The 24,639-nt window shown below is 39.8% G+C and overlaps 1 protein-coding gene across 1 annotated transcript; it reads right to left on the bottom strand.

Moving 5' to 3' along the window:
• Positions 1–984: 984 nt before the first annotated feature.
• TRAF6 (TNF receptor associated factor 6) lies at positions 985–19,897 on the bottom strand. The gene is made up of 7 exons (XM_017812953.1): positions 19,803–19,897; positions 11,883–12,209; positions 6,191–6,341; positions 5,440–5,598; positions 4,457–4,528; positions 3,024–3,101; positions 985–2,065 (listed from the first exon to the last, which is right to left on the bottom strand). The coding sequence occupies exons 2-7, from the start codon at positions 12,176–12,178 to the stop codon at positions 1,184–1,186; spliced, it is 1,638 nt and encodes a 545-aa protein (XP_017668442.1). The 5' UTR covers positions 12,179–12,209; positions 19,803–19,897; the 3' UTR covers positions 985–1,183.
• Between the last annotated feature and the right edge of the window lie 4,742 nt (positions 19,898–24,639).

The raw sequence follows: 24,639 nt of genomic DNA, 5'->3' as shown, positions 1-24,639 counted from the left end.
CAGCCCACTGAGAATTCATAGGAGGTGACATAGGTCATATGTCATGCACAACACCAAGAGATTAGTCGAATAGAAGCAGGTCACAAGTTCAGCTTTGGTACAAATTCAGGTTTCAACAACAGCAAAACACATCCTGCATCACCCTATATAGTTAGTACATCCCTTTGCTCATGTATCCACTCATAAGCTGAAAAATGTTCAGCAGGGGGTACATCAGCACAAAGGTATTTCATTCAAATGCTAAACTTTTATATCTCTTGTCAATTGTGATTGACACTCTGGGCCTAGAGCACATACTTACAGAAAGATTTGTCCAAGTAAAGAGAATTAGGGAGGCACTTTCAGACCATATTACAAATATTTCTTCAGTGAACTCAGCTCATAGTGGTTTAGCCTTCTCCACAACACTACCACACGTCTTTTGGAAATACTAACATCAACTGTACATCAACATGCCACTTCCTGAAGCTAACTCCAAAGAAGGGAAGGGCCAAAGCATACCTGAACCCTAGGTGACGTGAGCAAAGTCTTGACTTCAGATTTCAAGAAAAGCATAACCAACGCAAAATTCTAGATAAGTCAATATAGAAACTGTCTCAACTTTCCCAAGCTCTGTAAAAAACAAACAAAAAAATTCCTCATCTTTATTAATTTAGCTATTTCCCTGTTACAGTATCTATTCTGAGGCACTAGGGTGAAAAGACTTACAGGACTTCTCAACATGACTTACATTTTACCAGAGACGTACAGGTTCTGCAACAGGATTTTCCTTCAGGCAGTTAAGTTTTGGTTAACAACACTTCATTTAGTTAGCTTGCTACAAAAGTAGCTTATTATTTTAATAGAGAACCATAATAATAATGGCCAGTCTTCGCGAGTGAAGATTTGGGAAAGGTCATTAACCCTTCGAGCCTGCGCAGTGGATTTTTTAGGTGAGACACAGCGTGCGCTGAACTGAGCCCACCCTTTAATCCTGTAGAGAACCATACCAAATATTTAAATACATGACCTCATACAGAAAAAAATAAACCAGCAACAAGAAAGTTCCATTCAGGTGAAGATCAACTATGTTGGTAACTATGATCTTTTACAAACGCAGCCTATATTTACAATGAAGCACTCTTATAACCTGTGGTGGAAGAACACAACTAGTGGCTCCATTCCTCTGGATAAGACTTACAGGCTACATAGGTCCATCTGTACTGCGAGCCTGAAATCCTTCTCTGCGGACACTGTTCAAATCTAGACGTGTTAGAACTTCACAGCGCACCAGAAGTGTATCATCCTTTATGAAGGTTCTTTGTTTCAAATTTTGCAGGTGCATGAAAGTCACATAACCAAAACCTTTTGGATTGCGGTGAACTGTCGGTCTCTGGAAGGCCAGTAACTCTGGCTTGGCTTCCATTACTTCTTCATGATTCTGCCTTTCTGGGCCTTCTGATTGATCCAAAATAGAAAGTCGTATCGTGCCTTGGAAAGGCCATGGCAGATGGCTGTCATATTCTCCTTGCATAGTGTGGACAAACAGAGATATAAAATTAGCACAGCGCTGAGCATTCGGTAATTGGATATGCAGGCGCAAACACAGCTTGTACCCAGGCTTTCCAGTATAGAAGCCAGGACTGTGTATCACAACAGGTCGCTCTTCTTCCTGGGCTTTCTGAAGTCCGCTGAAGTTCTCAATCTTCCAGATATAAATACCATTACATTGCTGGGCCTCCATTTCAGTGATCTTTTCCTCCAAACTTCGGATAGTACGTTTGAGTTCTGCCATGTGAGTGTTCTGAGTCTCCATTTTAGCAATGAGTTCCCTGATTTGGTGATCTTGTCTTACCAGACGACCTTCCAACTGCTGAATAGTTTCTTTGAAGTTTTCAACTTCTGGATTACAATCGTATGTGGCACGTGACACGTGTGAGAAGAGGGCAGGCTCAAAGGGTAGGCCATTGATGAAGGGTACAGGATTTGTAGCAGTGACACTGATATTTTGAAAACTCTGAGCCATCATTCTCATGTGAACCTGAGTGAACTCCTGCATATGTCGTGCCAGTTCATTCCTTTGCATCTAGAATTTAAGAGATGTGGCATTAGGAACATATCAAACGTAACCAGAAATCACATTTTAAGCTTGCACTTCAAATGGAGGCAATTTTGAGTAAAAGTCATGAGGTATTTCAGTAGTACATACAATGAGAAATAGAAACAGTGTATTTCAAACTGTGCACCTGAAAGTAAAAACAAGATATGAAGAAATATGGAGTATTTTATACTGAAAACATTCTTGATAAATATTCCAAAGGCAAGCACTATGTGTATATTCAGGGTTACTTTCTTGTTAATGAGCATTCATGATAAAAAGATTCAGGTTTTGTAGAAGTAATTATTTCCCTATTAAAGCATCATTAATTATGGTGTACACTTTCAATAACACTGTTCAACTCAAAACAAAGATGTAGTGAAAGACTGTTAGTGATAAACATACATTTAGTACTTTTTCCTGTGCTTTAAATTAGTACTGTATTCCCTTCATTGATTTGCTAAAATGTTCTGTTGTACCAAATGGTGTATGAAAATTGATGTGGAAACGATGAAGGGGAAAGATCCATTTTTACAAAGAGGTAGTAAACAACTAGAAATAAGAGTATCCAGTTTAATAACTTTAGAATTTAATAAAATTGGTTTTCTTCATGGAACTCTAAGAGTCACAAGTGTATTTGGCCACAACTTCGGAAGAAATGCTGGAAGCTACTTTATTGATGTGAAAGCTGAGAAAACAGTCAGTCATGGATTAATAAAAGCAAGTTCATCAAGCAAATAGTTCACAGTTTTTAAATTTGAAAAGCCAATTTTGAAAGACAATGTATCAACATGTAGTTGTTGATATCAAAACAAAAAAAGACAAACCCACAAATCACTGAGGATTTGGGCTGGTGACTGAGACAAGAACAGGAAAACGCATTAAAAAAGCCCCAGACAAATGCCTGCAGAAGGTCTGCAACTTATGATTCTGTTAAAAGGCTTACCTTTTCAGGACATCCAAAGGCACTATAAAAACATGGCACTGGGGCAGTAGGACAATCATTGTTGTAATGGTTAGGCATCTAAAACAAATGAGATTTGCTATTACTTTTTCATCAAGAGTATGCTTTTATAACATCCAAAAAGGATACAGCCGGATGGATTCTGAACTGGTACCTAAAGTCAGATCAGTTTATACCTACATAATTTCTCAAAGGAATATGGAAGTTTTGAACAAAAATATTAGCTGATGATAAAAATTCTACATCCTACTACTATGTCCTTTAACAATTCATTGACTTTGTTCTTACATCAGGCATCAGAAAGCATTCGAGTTTCCTTGCTAGACCAAACACCTTTCACTGCTAGCCTATCCTCAAGCTAGATTACAGTCCATTTCTTTCCTTTCTGAAGAACTGCTTGCACATACTCAAGGTATTTCTCTTCATTACCCTCTTCCTCAAAACACACAAGTTACTTCAATTTTCTTGTAGTTTCCAGATCCAGCCATCTCACTGCTCTGGACCCACCCTATCCACCCCCATCTCAAAAGCATGACAACTTCAGCTGATACTTTATGAGCCCTAAACAGAGCAAAGGATAATTCTAGGTTTCACAGGCAAAATACCTGTTTATATAACCCCGTATGCTTGCCTTGTTTAAATATCATGATGAAGCAGAACACAAGTTTAATACAGGTCAGCCATTAAACGTAAACCATTAGCAAATTCAGCATTCTCTGTTCCCCATTTCTGCAGTTGATTATCCTACCTAACAACACATTTTTGCCTTTGTCATTACTAAGCTCAATCCTGCTTTTCAGAGTATTTGGGCAATTTGACATGATCATTCAATATCATTTGACATGATATTCAACATAGTTGCCATCCCATTCAAACAAGGATAGGCTGCATATCAAATAACATTTATCATTTTTCTGTCAATGAAGTTATTATTGAATAGAAGAAATAATAATGGCTATTACAATAGTAATGGACAAGCAGAATTCCGGTCAGCATCTGCAGTTTCATAGTGAACTACTTACAACTACTTCCCACCAGTGGCTTTCCAATTACAAATACTCTCACTCTCTGCCCATTTTTTAACCTCCATTCAACATAAAAAACATGCAGCATGTCCCCTGTCAAGAAGCAGTACAGCTAAATAATGTGATGTGCAGCCAAAAATCCTACAGAGGTCTTACCAGACTGTAACTGCAACCTGGAAGAATATTAATATTAATATTAATATTAACAAGCTGGAAGAATGTAATATTAAAAGAATATTACACCTGTACTGGACATTTTCACAGAGAGACAGGTAGAGATTTATTAGCTAGTAGACAAACTGTTTCTCCAAGTTTAAATTCATATTAAAGAAGCAATGTAAATACAAAACATCTGACCGAGATTAAACACAGAAGGTGGTAGTCTCTTACCTGCTCTCTGATTAGCACTGTGTTGCAATATTCACAAAACACATTGGCAAGTGGGCAGGTTTGGTCATGAAGCTTAGTGATCAAGTAGAAAAAGAGAGGAAAGAAAGAATCAATAAAGTTACAAAATTTAAGAGAGGCCTAATCACCTCTGATCAAACATCAAATTTTTATTCACATTTCAAATTTTGCATTTACCTGTATGCAACTGTGAAACAAAGTCACTCCCCTTACCCTGAACAGTATGTTTTGTATTACTGTTTTTTCCTGGACTTATACAGGAGCTTCATAAAGTTGAAGATATTTTATTTCCTAAAGTTCTTATGCTCCGAAGAAGTCTGAATTTAACCAGAAGTTTCTAAAATACACGTTCAATTGCAGTGGAACGATATTAAAGATTTTTTTTTTTATTGTTGAACTATACAAGGTACTTTTCTTTGACAATTCACAATATGAATTTCATAAAATTTAACAGTCCTTGAGATAAAACACATCTATACAGAGATAAAGAAAAGGAAACAGAAAGAGGAAAGTACTATCCTCAGTATTGCACGAGTAAAAAAATGCAGAACCAGGAAAAGAATTCAGAAATTATCGTGGTCTTGTGTGTTAGCAGAGATCCCCAAAAGATTTATCTCCTGCTATATCCTTTCTCCCAGGCATAAAATGTAAAGCAAATGTAAATACTGCCTTTTGTATTCATCTGGCAGTAGATACAGGCCTCTCTGGTGGCCAAAAATGAATGGTTCTTTCACAAGTCTCCTCAGACCACAAGGTTCCCAATAAGTTTGCATTTAAGAACAATCTCTCCCCATCTTTTCCTGTTCTAGGCTAATATCCTGAGTTTGTACCTTCTCACCTCTGCAGCAGCAGATAGTGCTCTTCTAGACCAAAAACTTTGTTGCTTTTTTTTTTTAAACTGATATTCTATTTACAAGCAAACCCATGTGAATGAAGATTGAAAAACTGAGACTCCTCCTAAGTACCTCTTTATCTTCATAGGCCATAGATGTGGCACAGTTTGGGCAACACACTTGACGCCTCAGACACTCCTGGGTCATGTGCTCTTTCAAGTGGTTCTTCTGGAAGGTTCCTTGGCACTGTGGACATTCCACAGTGGAAAATTCACACTGTAACTGGTGTTCCTGCAAAAGGACAGAAGATGGATGATACTACTATCATCTCATCTGTTTTCAAGAGAAAGCACAGTACAAGACAAACAAATCACAATCTTTCTTTCATGCAAAGAAATCCTTATGCTCTTATGCTGACTTAATAGCCCATTACTGTCCCATTACTAAGATCAGGGCTTCACGTATTCAGAGCTTTAAGAAGGCTCTCAGGTAAAAATTTAGTTTTATATTTATCCTTTTAACTGCAAATATTATTTTGCAAAGTGATTATTTCAACTAACATATGTAGCTACTTTGAGGGAATATTAAACTAACTTTAAGAAACTTGTGTGAAGTACAGATAGAACTGATCAAAAGACAAACATGAAGATACCAAACAGAAAGCTGCATTAGTATAATTTTCATGCACTACGATGTTCACTTGAGAATAACCTACCTACAATTAAAGACTCATCAAAATGAAACACGTGCAGCTATAGTCTTGAAAGAACAATGCATTGAATCAGCATAAATGAGTACCAGGTATGACCATCTATTTTAAGTTATTTTGAATTTTTACTTGTTCACGAAAACCAGGTTCCACGTTTTCAAAACTAATTCTCACCTCTAGGTGCCTCAGTTCCATCTTCATACTGCAGCCCTTGTTGGGACACTTCACCATTAACGAAAGGATCTCCCGTTTAGCAAAGTTGTCAGGAAAAAGCTGATTTTCAAGCAGAATTTCGTTGTCTACTGGACATTTGTGACCTGCATCTCTATAATGCAGAAAAGCAAGGAAAAAGATATTCTAATATTTCCAAGAGATTTCCAAGCCTTTATTTTAAAATATTTTTACACTAGTAAGATATTAGTGGCCAAGTTATAACACAGTAAGAAAGTCTTTGAAAACAATGGCATTTATGTGGTAATCACCAGAAAGTACGCAACGTACGCTAGAAAATTTGACAATACACAGTTTCACTAGAGGTGACATGACTGGGGTTGCAGCCCTTTTCTAACTCAGTATGTTTTTTTTGTACAAATGCCATGTTAGGTACTCTGGAAACAAACTTGAGGAGGACATAAAAAAAAACTAAGAACTTACAGTCCTGTTTGTGTGAATACTTCACATAGCTCAAACATCAAAGTATGTTTCACATGCTATTTCAAAACAATTCTTTGAACATTCTTGGACTTTCTCTAATTGCGTTCACACTTTATAAACATCCAAGGTGACCATAGCTGAGAGAAAAAGTAAAATTTTCTTTTCTTCCAGATTTACTTCATCTATTTGTCATTATTTCTCATATAGCTCATTTTGCTGGTTTTGTTGTACAACCATTTGAACAGTTGGTTATCCTTCAATTTATTTATTTATACAGCAAATAAGAGTGAAAAAATTCCAGACATGAAAATTACTAGTAACTATGAAAATTACACTGGCTTTGGAACTGAGTGTTGCATCTGAAGCCATTTTAACAGCAAACAGACTGGAAGTGCTAACTGGCAAAAGTTTGGAACGGGATGGTGGAACACGGATGCATGCAACTTGCACAAGGTAACTAAAGTTCCAGTTCATCAGGTTCTGTCTATCTGCATTTAAACACAAAAATAATTAGAAACAGACTAAAAAAAGGGATCGCCTCCATCGAATTTTTCAGTATCAGCTCATTCTGAAAGCAGAAGGCCAACATATTGATTCACAATTAAGTAAGGCAGTTAAAAAGGCATGAGGGATCAAAGCTCTGAGCTGAAATGCTAATGGAAACAGCAATAAAATGGAAAAATACATGAGGCAGAAAAATGTCAGAGACCACTTGTGGTGCAAGGATCAAAGGCCAGATCGTTGTCACTGCTTGCACGCATGAGGGGAAGGAGAACCTAGAGGGCTGTGGAGACCAGGAGGGAATTTATGTTCTTTGTTGGAAAAGGAAATAACTGCTCAGCAACTCGACTAGCAATGCGCTAGAGGAAGTGGAGGTAAAGCTGAGACCTCAAAAAGAGGCAATGAACTTCCTTTCACAGGTTTTACTTGTAAGAGCTAGCTCACCACATGCCTGGTAGTCATACTCCCAAACAAGTGGAAGAAAATACCCAGCTTGCCATTTTGTTTCAGAGCTCCCTGAGCTATGATCAGTGTGCTGATCTTCGCACAACCCAGAAATGTTCTCTCACTTCGCAACCTACAGGAAATCAGTTTTCACAGGTATAACTTGGTTACAAACACCCTGTTTAGTAGAGTACAAAGATCACCCAGTAAGTCTGCTGATAAGACAGCAGCTTTATTTCTACACAGAAAAGCTAATCATGTATAACAGCCAACAACAGAATAATGTGAAATAATGATTACCAGTTCTCCAGTTTAAATAATAGCAGAAAAAGGGTAAAATAAGAATGCATGGCAATTTTCCAATGTAGGAAAGTATAGTAAACAAAGAGCAATAACTGACTGTAGTATATTAAACAGGCTTCAAATATTATTTATAAGTATGAGGATTGTGCTTAAAATGCTGCTTTGATGCACCGGCAGACAAAGACATTGCCATACATTTCCTATCACAAAACTGAGTTTATGCACCTCAGTTCTAAATTACATTACAGTGAAGGATTTCCTGTGCTAGAATTATTTATCACATAGGACTCTGCCACCCACAACAGTACCTGTAAAACAACAACCATCTGCTACAAAGTACAATGAATATTCCTATAATTTTCACTGAAATTAAAATGCAGGTATAAAGAGTAAAGCCAGAATAATTTTGTTTGCAGAAAAAGCCCCCTTCATGATTTTAACAGCTGAGTGGCTTAGCCTAGAAGCTGAAACAGTTGGCATACACTTTAACTGCAGCCATACCAGCTGTTTGACAGACTGCTAGTACCCAAAGCTTTCCCTGCTGCCCCTTGTCAGCTCACAATTCTGCTTTTCCGATAAACAGAGGTTCTGGTATTTGGCAAGCTCTACTACAAACCTTAAGTCAGCTTTGACAAAAGATACAGGAGAAGAAAGACTAGAGTGAAATTTAATTACCTACTGCACCTGAACTTAGTTCTTCTAAAATTTCTAATTGAGTATTTTGTTTACAGTAACATTTGTAAAACAGTATTGGTAGTTACTTAGATAGATAAGCTTCTCCTCTACCATGACTTAAAGCACTTCAAAGCATTTCACACAGCTTTATTTAAAAAGATGCCAAGACTTTCTGGGAGGCAAACATTTACTGTGATCAAATCAGGTCTAATCATGTCCCTCACACTGTAAGTTTTAAGAGTCCAGTTTTTAAAAGGTTTTCAATTTTTTTTTCTAGTTGCAGCCACAACTTCAATATGAACAACTATAACTGCTTGTCTAAGTTACAAGAAATGATTACTCAAGAAATGCTTGTACATCCTTCATAATTTAAAATTCTTAATCTCTGTGTTCACTTGAGCTAAACAGTGGGGAAGTGAGAAATAAACAGGAGCAATTTTTTTTTCCTGATCAAATAAAGGCTGTGACAATCACTTAATGAAAAAAAACCAGTACTTAGAGAATGTAAAAATCACTTTTCATTTTCATTTTTGTTCCATCGAAGCTTCTCAATGACATCAATCAATATGGTACTGTGGACAGCACATACTCCAAATCGATATTGTTCTGCAGACACTACATAATCCAAATCAATAGCTTGATCCATGGATACCAATTAAGCATGCATTCAACCCTTCAGGGATTCAGGGAGGTCTGGCACTTTACGCTGTCTGCTCTGCTTTCACAAGCATTCACTCAAACTGCACTCCAAAAACATATTTCATTGGGGAATGAGGGAAAACTTTTACTATCAATGAAACAACTGAAATATTACAGTGATGATCTATAGTCTCCAAGGAAAAAAATGCTTTCGACCTGTGTTTAGTATTCACTGGAACAGTCAGCACTATTTATAGAAATGAAGTAAAATAAGCAAAGGGTGTAAAAGAAGCAAAAGCTTCTGGCCATTGAAACTGTTTGGAGATCTAAAACTTTGAGCAGAGCAAATGCTCTGTTAATTTAAAAAGGAAGAGAAACCACTTCCCATGCCTGGGGTTTAAGAAGGAAATTTATCTTCCTGCTAGGAGATGATGTGTTCTGAGCTTGGGTTCACTGTAGTTTCTCATTCAGTCCTGTAAATTCTAACCAATGACTGTAACTGTGCAGCTCGCCAGCAGAAGCATAAGGATTAGAAAACAAGATCACTTTAGCTTGTAAAGATCTGAAAGACTGGAAATGAGACACCCATTTTTGGTAATTTTTAGTCATTTTCCCCTCAGTTTTCAACGTAGGAATTCTGTTGTCTTTGAAATGATTGCTGAGTAGACATTTCTAAAGCTCACTATATTTAAGTACTGATTTACCTTCAGAATCTATAGACATCATAATCTCAAGAGAAGATTCAAAGATTTATTTTCTTTCTTCCAGAAATACCCAAGTTAAAGAATATAAAACTGCTACTGCCAACAAACAGAGCAAGCTCAGAGAGCAAGTAAGGAATTTCAAAATTTAATGGCCTTTACCATTACAACTGTCTTGTAATGCCTACAAGCATTCATGAAATTATGTACATTAACCTCTTGAAAGAATTTGGGTTGGAATGTGCAAAGCAAAGGCCAGAAAGTGAAGCCAACTGCTTGTGCCTAAGGAATTGGATTACAGTCAAAGCTAACAAGTTCAGGGGCTTTTTGCCTTCTTCCATGCACGTGGGTAACATGTATACCACCAAGGGATGCAGTTGGGTGCAGCTGCTTCTGCAGAATCCACAGGTGAGTCACTTGTCATGGGTGAACACTGGTGGTGTTCTGCATTTTCTGGATCCTTTTCTGAGAAATATTGATGAAACTGATGTTAACAGGAACTGTGCTGCAAATGCACACAAATTTCTGTGCTAGCTAGAAAGAATCCGCTATCATAAGTAGGGAGTGCATATTAAATTTGTCTTCTCATTCTCAGCTCCAACACTTCCCCCTCCTCGATCCAAAAGGTATGCTATGAAAAAATACAGTAGCATTAGATACAACAGCGGCAGAATCCCAGAATTTTTTAGGCTGTAAAAAAGAATCCAAGTCCAATCTCTGACTGATCACCACTTCATCAACTAGATCATGGCACTCAGTGCCATGTCCAGTCATTTCTTGAACACTGCCAGAGATGGTGACTCCACCACCCCTCCAGGCAGTCTGTTCCGGTGCTTAACAACCCTTTCCACAAAGAAATTCTTCCTGAGAATTTACGTAGCTGAAGTTACAGAGAAGCCCACAAAACATACGAAACACTGTATTTAGAGAACATCACTGCTGGCATACTATTCATTTAGTGAGCTACAAATAATGGACAATGGAGAAAAAGAAATGGAGTAGAACTACGGACAAATGGTATGAAAAACCAATCAAGAAAGCACTGTCCTTTTTTCATGCTAAAAATAAATGCCAAGGAGAAACACGGTAACACTGAAAATAGTTTAATGATCTTTATACAAGTGTGCAAAGTAAGGTTAGAAATGAACCAATTATATATACGGCTCACACAGAATTAAAGGTATAGATTCCTACCAAAGTGACATTTGAGCTAAGTGAGCAATTGATAAGAAAAAAATCTGGCTTATGCTGAGAAGGAAAAATCCTACAGCATAATATCTAGCCTTCTATCAATGTGATCCAGTACTCACTGACACATGTGGGACATGTGCACTCTGCCCTCCTTGCTCTTTCATCCATTTTTATAAGCCCAGCCTGGTCTTGCCTTCGTACCTTGTTCCCACTCCTTCATATGCCACTTGGTTTCCTGTCTCAATGATTTTTTCAAGACTATTTCCTCATCACATTCTTTCTTCCAGCTCAACAAGAAAGCAGCTAATTTCAAGTGAAGAACTGAAAGCATGAGTTGCCTTATCTGCACCAAGAAACCATGTTGTCTATAGTTTCCTGTACTTATTAAAGGAAACAATCATAGGCAAAATACAGATTTCATAATCCTGGACAAAAAATGGACTTTATTTGGAGGATTTGGCTCCTTTAAATAATAACTAAAAAGAAAAAGTTTAATCAATCAAGTTTTTAGATTCATAACCTGGATAAATTTGTATAAATGGCAAAATCTAAAGCTCATGAAACCTCCAAACTCATGACATTTTGTCCATATATAGTGTTTATTAGAAAGCATCTTTAATGAATCATAAATTTCCAGAGTTCTATTAGCACTCATTGGTAATGCACCCTTGGCCAGTTCTATTTAGTTTACATTGACCTTAAACTGCTCTGGTAAGTGACTTTCTTCTTAAAAGCAGCTTCCATAAATGTGTTTTTACCTTATTGATTTGACAATGCAGCCTTTGCAGAAACGGTGTCCGCATGGTGTCTGCACAGCCTCCCGAAGAGCCATCAAACAGATTGGACATTCATATTTACTTTCCAAGGGCGGATCAAACTCCACATCATATCCTTGTGTTTCTTCTGTGAAAGAACTTGGAGGGTTTCCAGTCCCACTGCTGACACTTGTGCCGTCTTCTTTGGCTCCCGCGCTGCAGGCACTGGCCATGGCTGCACAGCAGCCGCTTTCCACGTCTCGGGCTCCACAGCTGCTATCACTGTGTAGCAAGCTCATAGTAGCTAATCAAGTGCTACACAGAAATGCACTGCAAGACGACAAAAAGATGTATTAATTTAAAATATTCAAATACCTTCCTTTCAAGTCAAGAGTAAAATTTATTTCTGACCAGAAACATTGGAACAGTTACAGATTTGGTTCTACTCGAAATCACTGGTTTAGTTTTCTCCCAGTTTCTGTTATCTTTCTAATTTATCTTGTGATATATAGGTAAGAACACTGCATCCAGTCAGTACAGTTTGAACAAACACACACCCCTTCCTGTAATCTCTTTCATCTAACTACCTGATTTCTGTAAAAAGAGGAATACTCTTTGTCCTTGCTATGTCTACTGAAAGCATCTCTTTACCCCTTCCACATTATTTACTTCAAAGGCATTCAAATAGACTTTGCATGAAAAAATGCTGTACAGAATCATGTTTTATTGGGCGACAACAGCTCAATTCCATATTTTCCTTGCAGTATATATATGTTATTTAACCTTTTCTGTCTAGAGAAATTCAGAGTATAGGTTTCAAATCAATTTAGGTGCAGGTCCACAAATAAAATACAAGTCCAAGTACCCAAACCAAGCAGATCCTCTGCTGCAATGAAATTCAAATATACAGCACTGCTGATAACATTTTAGAACTGCCAATAGAACTTTCAATGGGGTAATAAGCTACACATGAGATAAGGATAATAATTCCACAGCTCAAAAGCTATCCATAAATTACTAGCACTCAAACAGAGTTCTTGCTCTCCTTTGCCTCTTCTAGTCTAGCTGGCAGGGAGGACAACGGACATGATTGTAAGAACAGAAGATACAAGTCACCTTTCCCTAAAGAGCAGTGAATGGCATACTAAAGCCTGCTTTTAAAACACTGCTCATCAATCAGGTTGAACTCATAGGTATCCCCAAACAGATGGCCAGTGTTTCTACACTGAAGGAAGGAGCTTTAAAAAAAAGATCTAAACAAATATAAGTTCTAGATGTCCAAGAAATTTTCCTCTGCCTTGATTTTGTAATGGTCATAACCATTTTCTCAGAATCCTACTGTGGTTAGTGTTCTATAAATGAAATTTCTTTGAAAAACAGAGATTACCACCAGTTGCAAGGCAGTATGAGTAATCTGAGGGTTATGGAGCCAGGCATGCAAAACAAGTCCACTAACCTCAGATTTGACTGTCTTTTGCACAGCAGTACAGGCAAAGTCTTTTGTAATGTTCACTTACTGAGTTCGCTGTAATACCATTGCATCATTTAAAATATATTAGGGATGCAAATGTAATCAAGAGCTAAAGTATAAGGATTGTTCATCTGCATCACAACTGCAGACGGTGGGGTCAGCAGAATGAACAGGGCTACCTTGAGCACAAGCTCACAAAAGTAAAAATTTTCCTGCCTTTATCAGAATTTGAATATCACAATTCATTTTTACAAAATGTTCATGGATAGGAGGAGGACAGACAGGTAGTTTTACTTGGGTATTTATTATATGACACCTGAAGATTACATCAATAGAATTACTAATCACACAAGGTCTCAACTACCATTTACTGGGAGTGTATTTTGAACACATGCAACATCACAGAAATGCGCTTTAGGCCATCTACATGATAAACAGTTGGCAATACTGTCCATGCTAATACTGCATGAGCTTTTTTTCCCCAGCTATCCAGATTTTAAAAAAAAAAAAAAAGGTAGATCTACTGAACAAAACCAAACAGGCAAAGTTACCATATTTAGGTCAGCTACAGTCAGAATCAAAACAGAATTTTATTTTGTTCTGTAAATATGTAACTTTCCATATTGTTGAGATATGTAGAGGTATGAGAAGTACTTGAAGATCAGTGTTCTTGACATTTCCAAAATACCATTAAGGTACAGAGCCTCAAAGCGCAGTTTGACAGCTTTGACTTGTAGTGTACAGGTCAGCAATGCTCACTTTATGCAGAAATAACTCTACAGCAGAGCTGCCTGGAACTGCACTCAAGGAGAGATGTTCACTTCTGCTGCTCTGCACCCCAGTGTATTATCCCTATACATTATCTACCCACAACAGGCTTTATTAATCAAGGCTCCTAAGCACAACAGCAACACACACTAAACACCAAGTACATTCTCACCAGCAGCTTCAGCCAGGCCATGATCAATTTAATCCCATGAAGGGAGCAACTCTCCCAATAACTTAGAATGGAAGCAGAAGAATCAATGTTTATAAAGATGCCTTGTAACAGAGATTTTTTTTTTAGAGTGCCATCTTTAGAGTAGATCTTTCTGGAGGAAAAAACCCAACTTGATTCCATTGTTAAACTAATATAACTTATTTAACAACTGCTGCAGAGGATGTTTAGTCCACATATGAAAAATCACAGGAACTAAACTGGGCCAATGGAGTGGGAATGTTGGTATGCAGCATATTAGAATCTACTGGCCAGCCTAGGACTGAAAAATTCACATAAATCTAAGCCACAAGGGTATATTTACTGAGACTAAGAAAGGGAAGAGGAACATATATCCCTTTAGTGATCTCACAAAGGAATTCAGGAAGTCGCAGGGAGAAAAATATAATAACTTTACCCAAATTCAGTTCTCACATTAATTGAAAAGAAGTGTGTGACTCTTCTCTTGGGCTGTTACTAAGAAAAACCCATACTATTTCAAATATTGCTCTTATAAGGAAGAAAACAGGATCTGAGTCGGTATAATCTCACTAGCTGAATGCTTTTTGAACTTTTTGAACACTAGCTGAACTCTTTACCCCTTTATATTGTTTCTACAGAAACAGCAGTAAGTCCATTCAGTTTACAGAAAGAAAACTCCTATACCAGAGTCATTTTAATGAATGAGTCACTGCAACCAGTCAACATCCCAGACGCACACAAAAATCCCCTTATTCAGTGATATACTCCACTTCTACATAAAGCTTTTTGTCAGCACATGACCGAGTGGTTCATAAAAAAAGAAGTGCAAATATCATTGGCTCTTTTTAAATTGGGAAATTCAGGCACAAAGAGGCAACTTAAACAAGGTGATTTAAAAGCCAGATTTTAAACTTTGTTCATGTTTTCTCTAAGACAGGATTCCTCCTCCTACCCTTACCCATTTCATCTTATCTGTGAAGGAAGTCTTTCCTCCACACATATTTATAGGTGTGGGGCAAGGCACAATTTTTCAAATAAAAATGCATACTGCTGTTGCTCCGACCACTAACCGAGGTCTGATTACTCCAGCATAGTTTAAAACAATTCCTCTGTGAGTTCTAACTACTATACTAGGAATTAGTTCTGTTTCTTGTGGCAGTTACTTTACCCTCCAAGAGCAGGAACACAGATTCAATCTTGAACAGAGCAGTGCTAGTGCAAAACTGACTACAGAAAAGTATACTTTGAATGTTTAATGACAGGTCTTTTCCCCAATGAAGGTGGAGCAGACAGTTTGTGAGCCTACTGAAGCAGTTTGTTATGTTCTTCCCTTGGGAAGCTTTGGCTGGAAGAGGATGGATTTTAAAATTCAAACTAATATATATCCCAAAACTATACTAACATCTCCCAAAACCCACATCAGTTTTTCTTCCTATTGATAATAGTTGGTATTCTTCCTCTGTGCCAAACAGAACTGAGTCAAATGCAAGTACAACAATATCCAGGTATTAACTTACACCTTGTGTATACCACAGCCTTTACAACTAATCCTTTGTTTTAATGTTTAATACATTAAACACTTTGCTAGACTACTCTCTAAACCTTTTTTGTTTGCCCAGCAGCCAGCTTTCAGATCCAGGAAAAAGGAAATTAAACTAGATCATTATATAGTAATTCTTGTTTTTGCTAGAGTGAAGTTTCTCAGGCAGAGAAAGCCTTAAACTGTGTTTGGTAATGTGCCTCAAGTACCCTCTTCTAAAGCTAGGAAGTCCTATCACACCTGATGGGTAGAGAGATAATGGGCTTTAGCTTGCACGGGAGGTACCCAGTCCTTGGGCTAGCAAAGGCTGATTTCGCTCTCCAAGGCAACAGCTGTATTGTTTGACAATAGAAAGGGAGGCGCTTTCCAGGCCAAATGGTTATGGTCAGAACTTGTCTGATCATTACCTCTGCTGCAGAAACGTGGGAATGCCCTAAAGATCAAGCTGTCATGCCCCAGAAAAGACAGTTAAGACTACAGGGAGTCCCCATACTACTCTTCCAACTTCAAACCATAATGAACCCTGTCTTCACTAAATAACCTGTGCTATGTTGCTATTTACACTGCTGCATTACAAAGTGATTAGGCTGATGTGAGCTAGCACACTCAAACCAGAAGAGCAAACTCCTGCAAGAATAATGTACCTTATGACTGACAAAACAATGATTTCACAACAGAATTTAAACTGCCCATATTTTAAATTAACGCATGCAACAAAACTGTGTACTCTGATTTGTCAAGTCCCATAGTATATGGTACTTAGGTAGAACTTTTACAGATTTTCATGCTCCAGAGAGCCACGGGATTAATTCAGAAATTCCTCTAAATGAAAAAATTGCTGGTATCAGAAGATATCTTCAAACTGCCTGGAAAATCACATTATCATTAGAGTAATAAGGAGGAAATAAAATTAGGCATTTTATCCTATTTATACTGAAATATGAAACAATACCTTTGAGCATTTGGCAAAGGTGAAGGAATACTGTACAGAGAAAGTATCACTTTCCATAAGATAAAAAACTTTTAATATTAATCATTAAGTGCTGAATACAATTAATTTCCACATGCCCTTTCCTAGAAAATTCACACTGATTAGCCATATAAATAAGGAAATCAATACAGAGGACTACTCCAAATCCTTTTTCTTACTTGAAGTTCACAAACATAATTAATTTGCTTGCAGCCTGGCCAGCAGACATCCAGCAGGGGAAATGCCTTGAGCACCACATCGACAGAAAAACTGGTCAAACTCCTCTCTTTTCTTCTTCTCTCTCACTGAGAACAGTTTTTTATGTATAGATTTCTGGGTCATGAGATTGACGGACCAGTGGAGTGACTTTGGATAATTTTATGGAGCAATACTTGCAACACTTATTCCCAGGCATAATAATTAATGGTCTACTGACAACTGATAAGCACCATATGTTTCCATTATGAAGTTTGTAACTATCATCACTGTGGCCTCATCCAGGCAGAACATATGAAATTATGCAAATTCCTTTTAATTAATACCATAAAACACTTTCATTTAAAAGCTATCAAATGTCTAGACAAGCCAAAGCAATAAGAGATTTGGGTAGAACTTGTAACTGCAAAAAACAAATTCTGATTTCTTATAAAAGTCTGCAAGCATGCTGCAAATATTTTGTTGAGGTAGCAATTTTTTTTTTTTCTAATAGCAGTACCTGCTAAGACTTCCAAGTCTTTTGGATAACCACTATATTTACCATTCTAACATGTGAACATGAAGACTTCACAGAAGAATTTTTGTTTGAGGCAAATAGAATTGAACAACATTCAGAGCTCATTAGACACTATCAAGAGCTCCTGATGCTGAAGCAGAGCAGCTCTTGGGAGTTTTGAAATTTTCCAGGTGATTTCTTTTTATTTGGAGAGAATGCTGTCAGGCTCTAATCACATACGTATTTTCATGCTTGAATGTTACTTAGGAAAGTAGATGGTGGCACACTCACAGTTACATTCAGCTACTTAGGTATGTAAAAACAAATTTAATTTTAGTGAGCAGTGGAAGCGTACTATACTGTATTTAACACCAAAATATTCCATGGGTTTTCCCATAACCAAAAAAGAAACCCAAACCAAAATCCCCCAAACTTTTCTTCGGTTTATTAACGTCTAGATACAATCCATTGAGAATTGTTGAGAATAACAATATAAGGAAAGCATTGTTAGTGAGAAGAACAATACTATTTAATTCTTTACTTTGGCAGTGACTCTGCTCTTTGGCCTCTGTTCTCCCTTTGCTCTCCCTACACCAAGAACACACTGAGATATGCACTGTGCCTTTCTATATCCCTCAAAAGATCTGAAGAGACTTTAAGGTGCTGCCTAATGGGGACAAAGTAAATACCAGGGCAGAAAGCACTTCAAGAGGCAGGGAGAAGCATGGCTATGAACAAATGTCATTCATGCTCAGGGCTAGATTTAATTGCCATCTACCTCTACAACCTTGTATCTGGCATTAGTAAAACAATCTGAGACTGGTAAAACAAACAGTGAATTAAGCAGACATTCTGAAACAATTAAAACATTTCTCCTTTTCAGTCCACCTTATATTTACTTTCATTGTCTTTTTGACATGCTTTATACCCAGAATCTTTTATCACCAGTTTTCACAGACTGGATCTAAAACCTTTTTGTATTTGCTTACTAATCTAAAAAAGCTATTTCTGTCTTGACAGGTTGCCATTCAATGGAGTCTGACTGAGCTTCACAAATCTTCACCTGCTGGGAAAAGCTGAAGGTAATGTGGAATATGCAGAAGAATTATACCCAAAGCAATATCTACAAAATAATACAAAAACTAATACAACTTGTTTTATCAGCATGATCTTTTTTTTCCTCTTTTACTATAAGGACTAGTTCTATGGCCTTTTCACACAATGGGAAGGCAAAACAGTTTGCTTGCAAGTGTTAACACAGTTGGTGAACACAGCATAAAATGCATGGGAGATGTTCCCCCATTCCTTTTTCTACCTGTCCCTCACCGAAACTTCAAATCAACCCTGTATTTATCACTCAGTCAATGGTATCTAAGACACAAAAACCACACAGCTCATAGTTCTGCAGCATGCAGAACTTGTCAGAGGCAAACACGGAGAAATATTTTCGGCAAGCTTTAACTACTAGGTATAAGGGATATAATTAGAACATTTTCCTCCCACCTACACTGAGATTTCCGTTTAAGTACAAAAAGACTCAGCATGACCTACCTAAACCAGACGAAATTGATGGAAAGTACTACTGAAGTCATAATTTATTACTCGTGTTAATTATCGTTAAATATAAAATACTGCCAGTCTCTAGTAGAAAACAGAGCTGTCGGTTTTAGAAATAGTAACCTATCCCGATAATTATCCTTTAACGTGTTACCGAAGAATTTACTTTGTGTCTTCACTTCACTTGGGAAAAACAGAGCCCACGTTAAGCTGATGTGCTCGAGACAAGCGGGACCACAACTCGAGAGCCACGGGCTGCTCACGCTCCCACCGCAGTGCGATGGGGAGCTAAGAGGCAACACAAGGTCATTTCAGCCAGGCTCCCAGCCAGGTAAACCAGCGTATCTCGGAGCCCGCGCTGCCTGGCCTCAGATCGCGGCACAGTTTCAATTCCGGAGCAGCGCAGGCCGGCGCCTCAGCCCCATCACCGCCCTGCCCTAGCGCAGGGCACCCCCGGCCCTGCTCCGAGCCCCGAGCCCGCTCTCGGGGAAGGGGCCGCAGAGCTCCGCGGGGCTGGGCAGGCGCGGGCTCCGCTCCCGAGCCGGCAGCCCCGGCCCGGCGAGGGAAACGCTCCGTGCCGGACGCCGCCACAAGCCCGCGCCGGCCGGACTCCCGCTCCCAGCGACCGGCCGGGCCCTCGCTTCCACGTACAGCCGGCCGGGCCCGCCGCAGCCCCCGCCCTCCCGGCCGCCCCCCGCGGCCCGCCCGGACTCACCCCGACCCGCGGCCGATCCCCGCCCGCCGCCGCTTCCGCTTCTCCTCGGGAGGCGTCGGAGCGGCGGCTGGAAGCGAGCGGGGCCGCCCGAGGCGCCACGGCCGCTGCAGCGCCTCCTGCCGCCGCGGAGGGGCAGCGACGCGGGGGCGGGGCCGCCTCGCCAGGGCGGCGGGAGGGCGGTGCCGCCGTCATCCCGACCCTTAAAAAGAAATAAAACCGTCACCAGCGGTGTTTGTGTGAGCATCGAATCTTTATTCTCTGCCGGCCTTTACTCCGCTGCTGAGGCTTCTGTGAACAGCCGTCACGATGCTTTTCTGGGCTCCGTTGTGAACGCTGTTAAAAACGAGGCCCTGAAAGCTGGAGAGGGTGGGGGTGATGTGTGCGTAAAGGGCTCGGGATACGCAAAAAAGCCGTTTCTCTGTGTTAAACAAATTCTTATCAGAAATAATTTCCTCTCTCAACCTCAGCTGGCCCTTGGGAACCCCTGCAGGCACTGAGGCCGGGTGCGCTCCTCCCTCGGGGCGAGCGCTGGGGGGAACCTCTCCCGGGGGTTTGGACAGCGGCCAGTTTTAAGTAAGTGAAATACCGGCACAGTGTGAACACACAGACATCTTCATTTCCTTAGAAACGAACGAGGGGAATTCGATTGTTTGCATCGGAGAGTTTTCTTGGCAAGAATCTCATATTAACACACATTTAAATCCAAAAAAACAACTACTGTTCCCAGCGTTTAGGAGGATATAAGCTGGGGATGGAGGGATTGTGAAACCACTTTTTTCAGTGGTTTTCAGTGTCTCTGTCCACACGCCACGGTCCTTGGGAGCTGGAAATCAGTGGCCGGTGCCATCGCTACAGTGCCTGTCTCCCTCCGAGTGCTGAGCTCTCAGACTGCAGGGTGCTGCTGGAGCCAAGGCGCATCCCAGACGCTAACGCACCCCTCCGAGCACTGTTTGTGTCCAAAACACATTTACGTTTCTTGTTAGGATCTGCCAGGAAGTTAAGAGTAAGGGCGGAGAGAGATATCTGGGCCATTACATAGGGCTCCAAAATATCACAATAAAGAAGGAATGATATTAAGAGTAAATAAACCAATAAATACTTTGTGGACCCTCTCCTGGACAACTAGCTGAATTTCAGAGCTATCCTTTTTCTCCTGCCGAGTGATCAAACTGTATGCTACTTTCATTAGCTGTAAAACGAGGAGCTTTGTAAAACAAATATCCTTAGATGGAGGGTTTTCCATGACTAAAAAAATACTACTAATTGGCAAGGTGCCCAGAGCACTGCTGTCCAGCCTATTTTAATTGAGAATTCAAGGAACTTATCTGGAGTTTTTATTCCAAGTTTAAATGAAATGCTTTTATTGAGAAATTTCCAAATCTGTATGGCTTAGGCCCCTGGTCATATATTAATGCCCATGCTGTAAGCGAAAGCAATGCAAAAATGCTTTTCTCCACTCGGTGGTGCCAGTGGCACAGGAAAAACATTTTCCAGCACTGGATCTGTGCAGCTGAAATTGTATGAGCAATTGCGCTCATATGGACATAAACCACATCCAAAGCTGTAGCAATTTGAGATAAATTAAAATCTTTAGTTGCCTGCTGTATCCCTACAAGACAATATTTTTTCAAGGCGAATTCTTGGGTACTTGAAAGTAAAGCACTTGGTTAAGCTTATGAATGCTCATGTGGTTCCTTTGATAAAGAAGGTGATGCCTGTACAGTGCAGTTTTGCATGCGAATTCAAACTCCTGGGGGAATGGTACAGGTAGCCAGCTACCTGGGTGGAGTTCTGAATAAGCACCCCAGAGGGCGAGATTTGCTAAACTTCTCAAAGAGCCCTGAAATTCCTTAGTATTAACAATGCCTATTGTCAGGGAGTGGTGCCTGCCATTTCAAGATAAGAGAGGAATTCAGTATGTGACTGCAGAGAGTGATTTTGATTGATATCTGGTATTGCAGTCCGATCTGATAATTTTTTGAAAAGGTCTCTCCAAATGCTAGGGAGTGAATAGTAAAAATAGGCAGGTTGATAGGAAGTCCAGGCAAAACAACTGAAGAGCTAAGCTCAGGCCCTAGCCAGCTAATATTCTCAGAGGTATATAAATGCCTCACACATTACATCCTTCTCCCATTCTGCCTTGGCCTGGAATGACATGTATGACTTCTTTTCCACCTTATCCTGGACAATCCCATTCAGATAGTTCTGGTTGGGATTTATTTCACATTAGGGTTTTGTGTGTATCAGAGTCTAAGCAAGGATATGAGGGTTTGATACCTGAACTTTTTTTACTTTCTCCATGCATTGCATATTCCATACACTATTTTTTTCTCAATACATTACTTGCTCTGGCATGAATCATTACACTAGTTAGTAGGAACTGTTGGTCTCCCATGTGGCACAAACACTCAGGACTAACCACTTCTCCAAGACATCATTTTATGGGAATTGACGGCATTATGGGCACGGACCCCGACGCTTGGGGTTCCAAGTGCCTGAACCAACTTTATTGAGAACAACAGCATCTTATATGGGCAGTTCAAAAAGTAATAAACCAACCTTAGCCAATCACATCCAAGGAGCATGTGCAATAGAGCATCAGGAACTACATTTCCCAGAGTGCCTCTCGACAGTATTCCTGTGACACTAACCAGCGCAGAGAACGGCTTGGAGAAGAGTGTCTAGAAAGCTACGTGGTGGAAAAGAACCCGGAGGTGCTCGACAGCCAGCTGAACATGAGCCAGCAGTGTGCCCAGGAGGCCAAGAAGGCCAATGGCACCCTGGCTTGTATGAGAAATTGTGTGGCCGGCAGGGCCAGGGCAGTGATTGCCCCTCTGTAGTCAGCACTTGGGAGATCTCACCTCAAGCCTGTGTTCAGTTTCGGGCCCCTCACTGCAACAAAGATGCTGAGGTGCTGGAGCGTGTCCAGAGAAGGGCAATTGAGCTGGCGAAGGGTCTGGAGCACAATTCTGTGAGGAGCAGCTGAGAGAGCTGGGTTTTTTTAGCCTGGAGAAAAGGAAGCTCAAGGGAGACCTTACTGCTCTCTACAAATATCTTCCTTTCAAGGAGGTTGTACCAAGGTGGGGATTGCTCTACAGAGGAAATGGCCTCACCTCAAGTTGCACCAGGGGAGGTTTAGATTGGATATTAGGAAAAATTTCTTCATGAAAAGGGCTGAACAAGTGTTGGAACAGGCTGCCCAGGGAAGTGGTTGAGTCATCATAGCTGTGGGTATTTAAAAGACGTGTTGACATGGCACTTAGGGACATGATTTAGTGGTGGACTTGGTAGTGTTAGGTTTGCAGTTGAACTTGATGATCTTAAGGGTCTTTTCCAACCTAAAAGATTCTATGATTCTAAAAATTGAAAGCATTGTAACATCAGAGTGGATAATAGAGTGGGAATCCTCTCATCTCTTTTAGATATAGCAAATGTCAAATAGTACAACTTTTGCTGATTTTTCTTCTGGCTGACATCAGATGCTTTTGGGTAGGAGGCACGCTAACTGGGAGATCCTGACCCGCAATCAAAGCCCAATGGCCTGCCTCAGTCAACTTCTCAGGGAAGAGAGTGCAAGTCAAAAATGGATTTGAGTCCTGCAGGATCACAGAGTCTCCCGAGAAAGAAAAATGCTTGGGTGTTTATGTAGTTATGCAACTATTGCAAATTCCTACTTCTGGAGTGTGAACTTATGTTCACATTTGAAAGGACTTGATGGATCACTAGAATTTTCACACAATTTTATGTGTGGAGACTGAAAACTTTCAGGGTGCTGTTGTATGAAAAAATCTGGTTTCTTTCCACTTTGAGTCAGTTTTTAAGACGGTTGCTCTGTAGAAACTAAGCCTGAGTCTTCTTGGGCTTCTCCAGGAAAGACACTCTACTGGCCACTGTTTGTAGCCATGTATGGCCTATACCTGGTTAAGTATCTAACAGTTACTCAATATGTATATGGCTAACTTCCATATTATTGATTTGTCCTCCCTGCCCAGGGCCTTCAAGGCCCCAGACATACACCACCAAAGAGGCAATATCCATGAAAATTAAATACTGGTATCAGAAGAAACACATTTTGTGATCCCTGTTGTCAATTCACCCTTGGCTTGGCTGCTGTTGACCTGAGGAAGTGGGACATTGATCTTCAATGAAATAGCTTTGATGTGCAATGCCAGTGTGGCCAGAGACTAGGTTCTGCTCTCTAAGAGTTAACAGTGAAGAAATCAGCTATGAAACTATAAAGAAGAAAGCCAAATGCAAATCTTTGTGTTAAAAAACAGTGCAGGTGCTCCTCAGAGAGAGTCTGCATACTTATCTCAGAGCTCAGGAGTCTCACACAAGACGACCTTGTTTATGTGAATTTTGTGGTTAAGCCTCATAAATTGCCAGGTGCCACCTGGATTTGAGAGTTCTGTATTGTGTTTAGTTCAAGTAACCTGTGGTTAGCACCAGGGTCATACTGGCAGCTCAGAGGGACAGGGATAAGTGAGATAAACAGCACTAGGTTGTCTTTAAAAAGCAGAGGGAACACAGAAAGAGTGAGAGCATGCATGAGAGAGCAAACAAGCTTGACATTTGGAACAAACTGGGCAGACATAGCAGCAGCTCTACAAACTGACAGCAAGCTGAAGGTAGGCTAGTAGTATTAATGACAGCATCCCAGATGCTTGTAGGACATCCTAGTGTTGATTCCTTTTCCTGGTGTAATGTGCAGATCAAGATTTTATTTTATACATGCTTTGTCACTTTGGAGGTTGTTCTGTTCATTTTGGAGAGACTTTCTATAAAGCACGGTCTTCCTTGATGTGAACAAAAGTGTTGCAAACTTGCTTGTCTTCAG

This window comes from Lepidothrix coronata, unplaced genomic scaffold (genome assembly GCF_001604755.1).
Source record: "Lepidothrix coronata isolate B3197 unplaced genomic scaffold, Lepidothrix_coronata-1.0 Scaffold1, whole genome shotgun sequence".
Classification (NCBI taxonomy): domain Eukaryota; kingdom Metazoa; phylum Chordata; class Aves; order Passeriformes; family Pipridae; genus Lepidothrix; species Lepidothrix coronata.
The sequence above is the reverse complement of the archived record's forward strand: the minus strand, read 5'-3'. Positions and strand labels throughout refer to the sequence as shown.

Excerpts from the sequence above, each read along its gene's own strand:
- TRAF6 (XM_017812953.1), bottom strand. The coding sequence starts at position 12,178 with ATGAGCTTGCTACACAGTGATAGCAGCTGTGGAGCCCGAGACGTGGAA. Across the intron at positions 5,599-6,190 it reads TGGAACTGAGGCACCTAGAG|GAACACCAGTTACAGTGTGA; the intron begins GTGAGAATTAGT and ends GTCCTTTTGCAG. Across the intron at positions 2,066-3,023 it reads CCTTTGGATGTCCTGAAAAG|ATGCAAAGGAATGAACTGGC; the intron begins GTAAGCCTTTTA and ends CTTAAATTCTAG.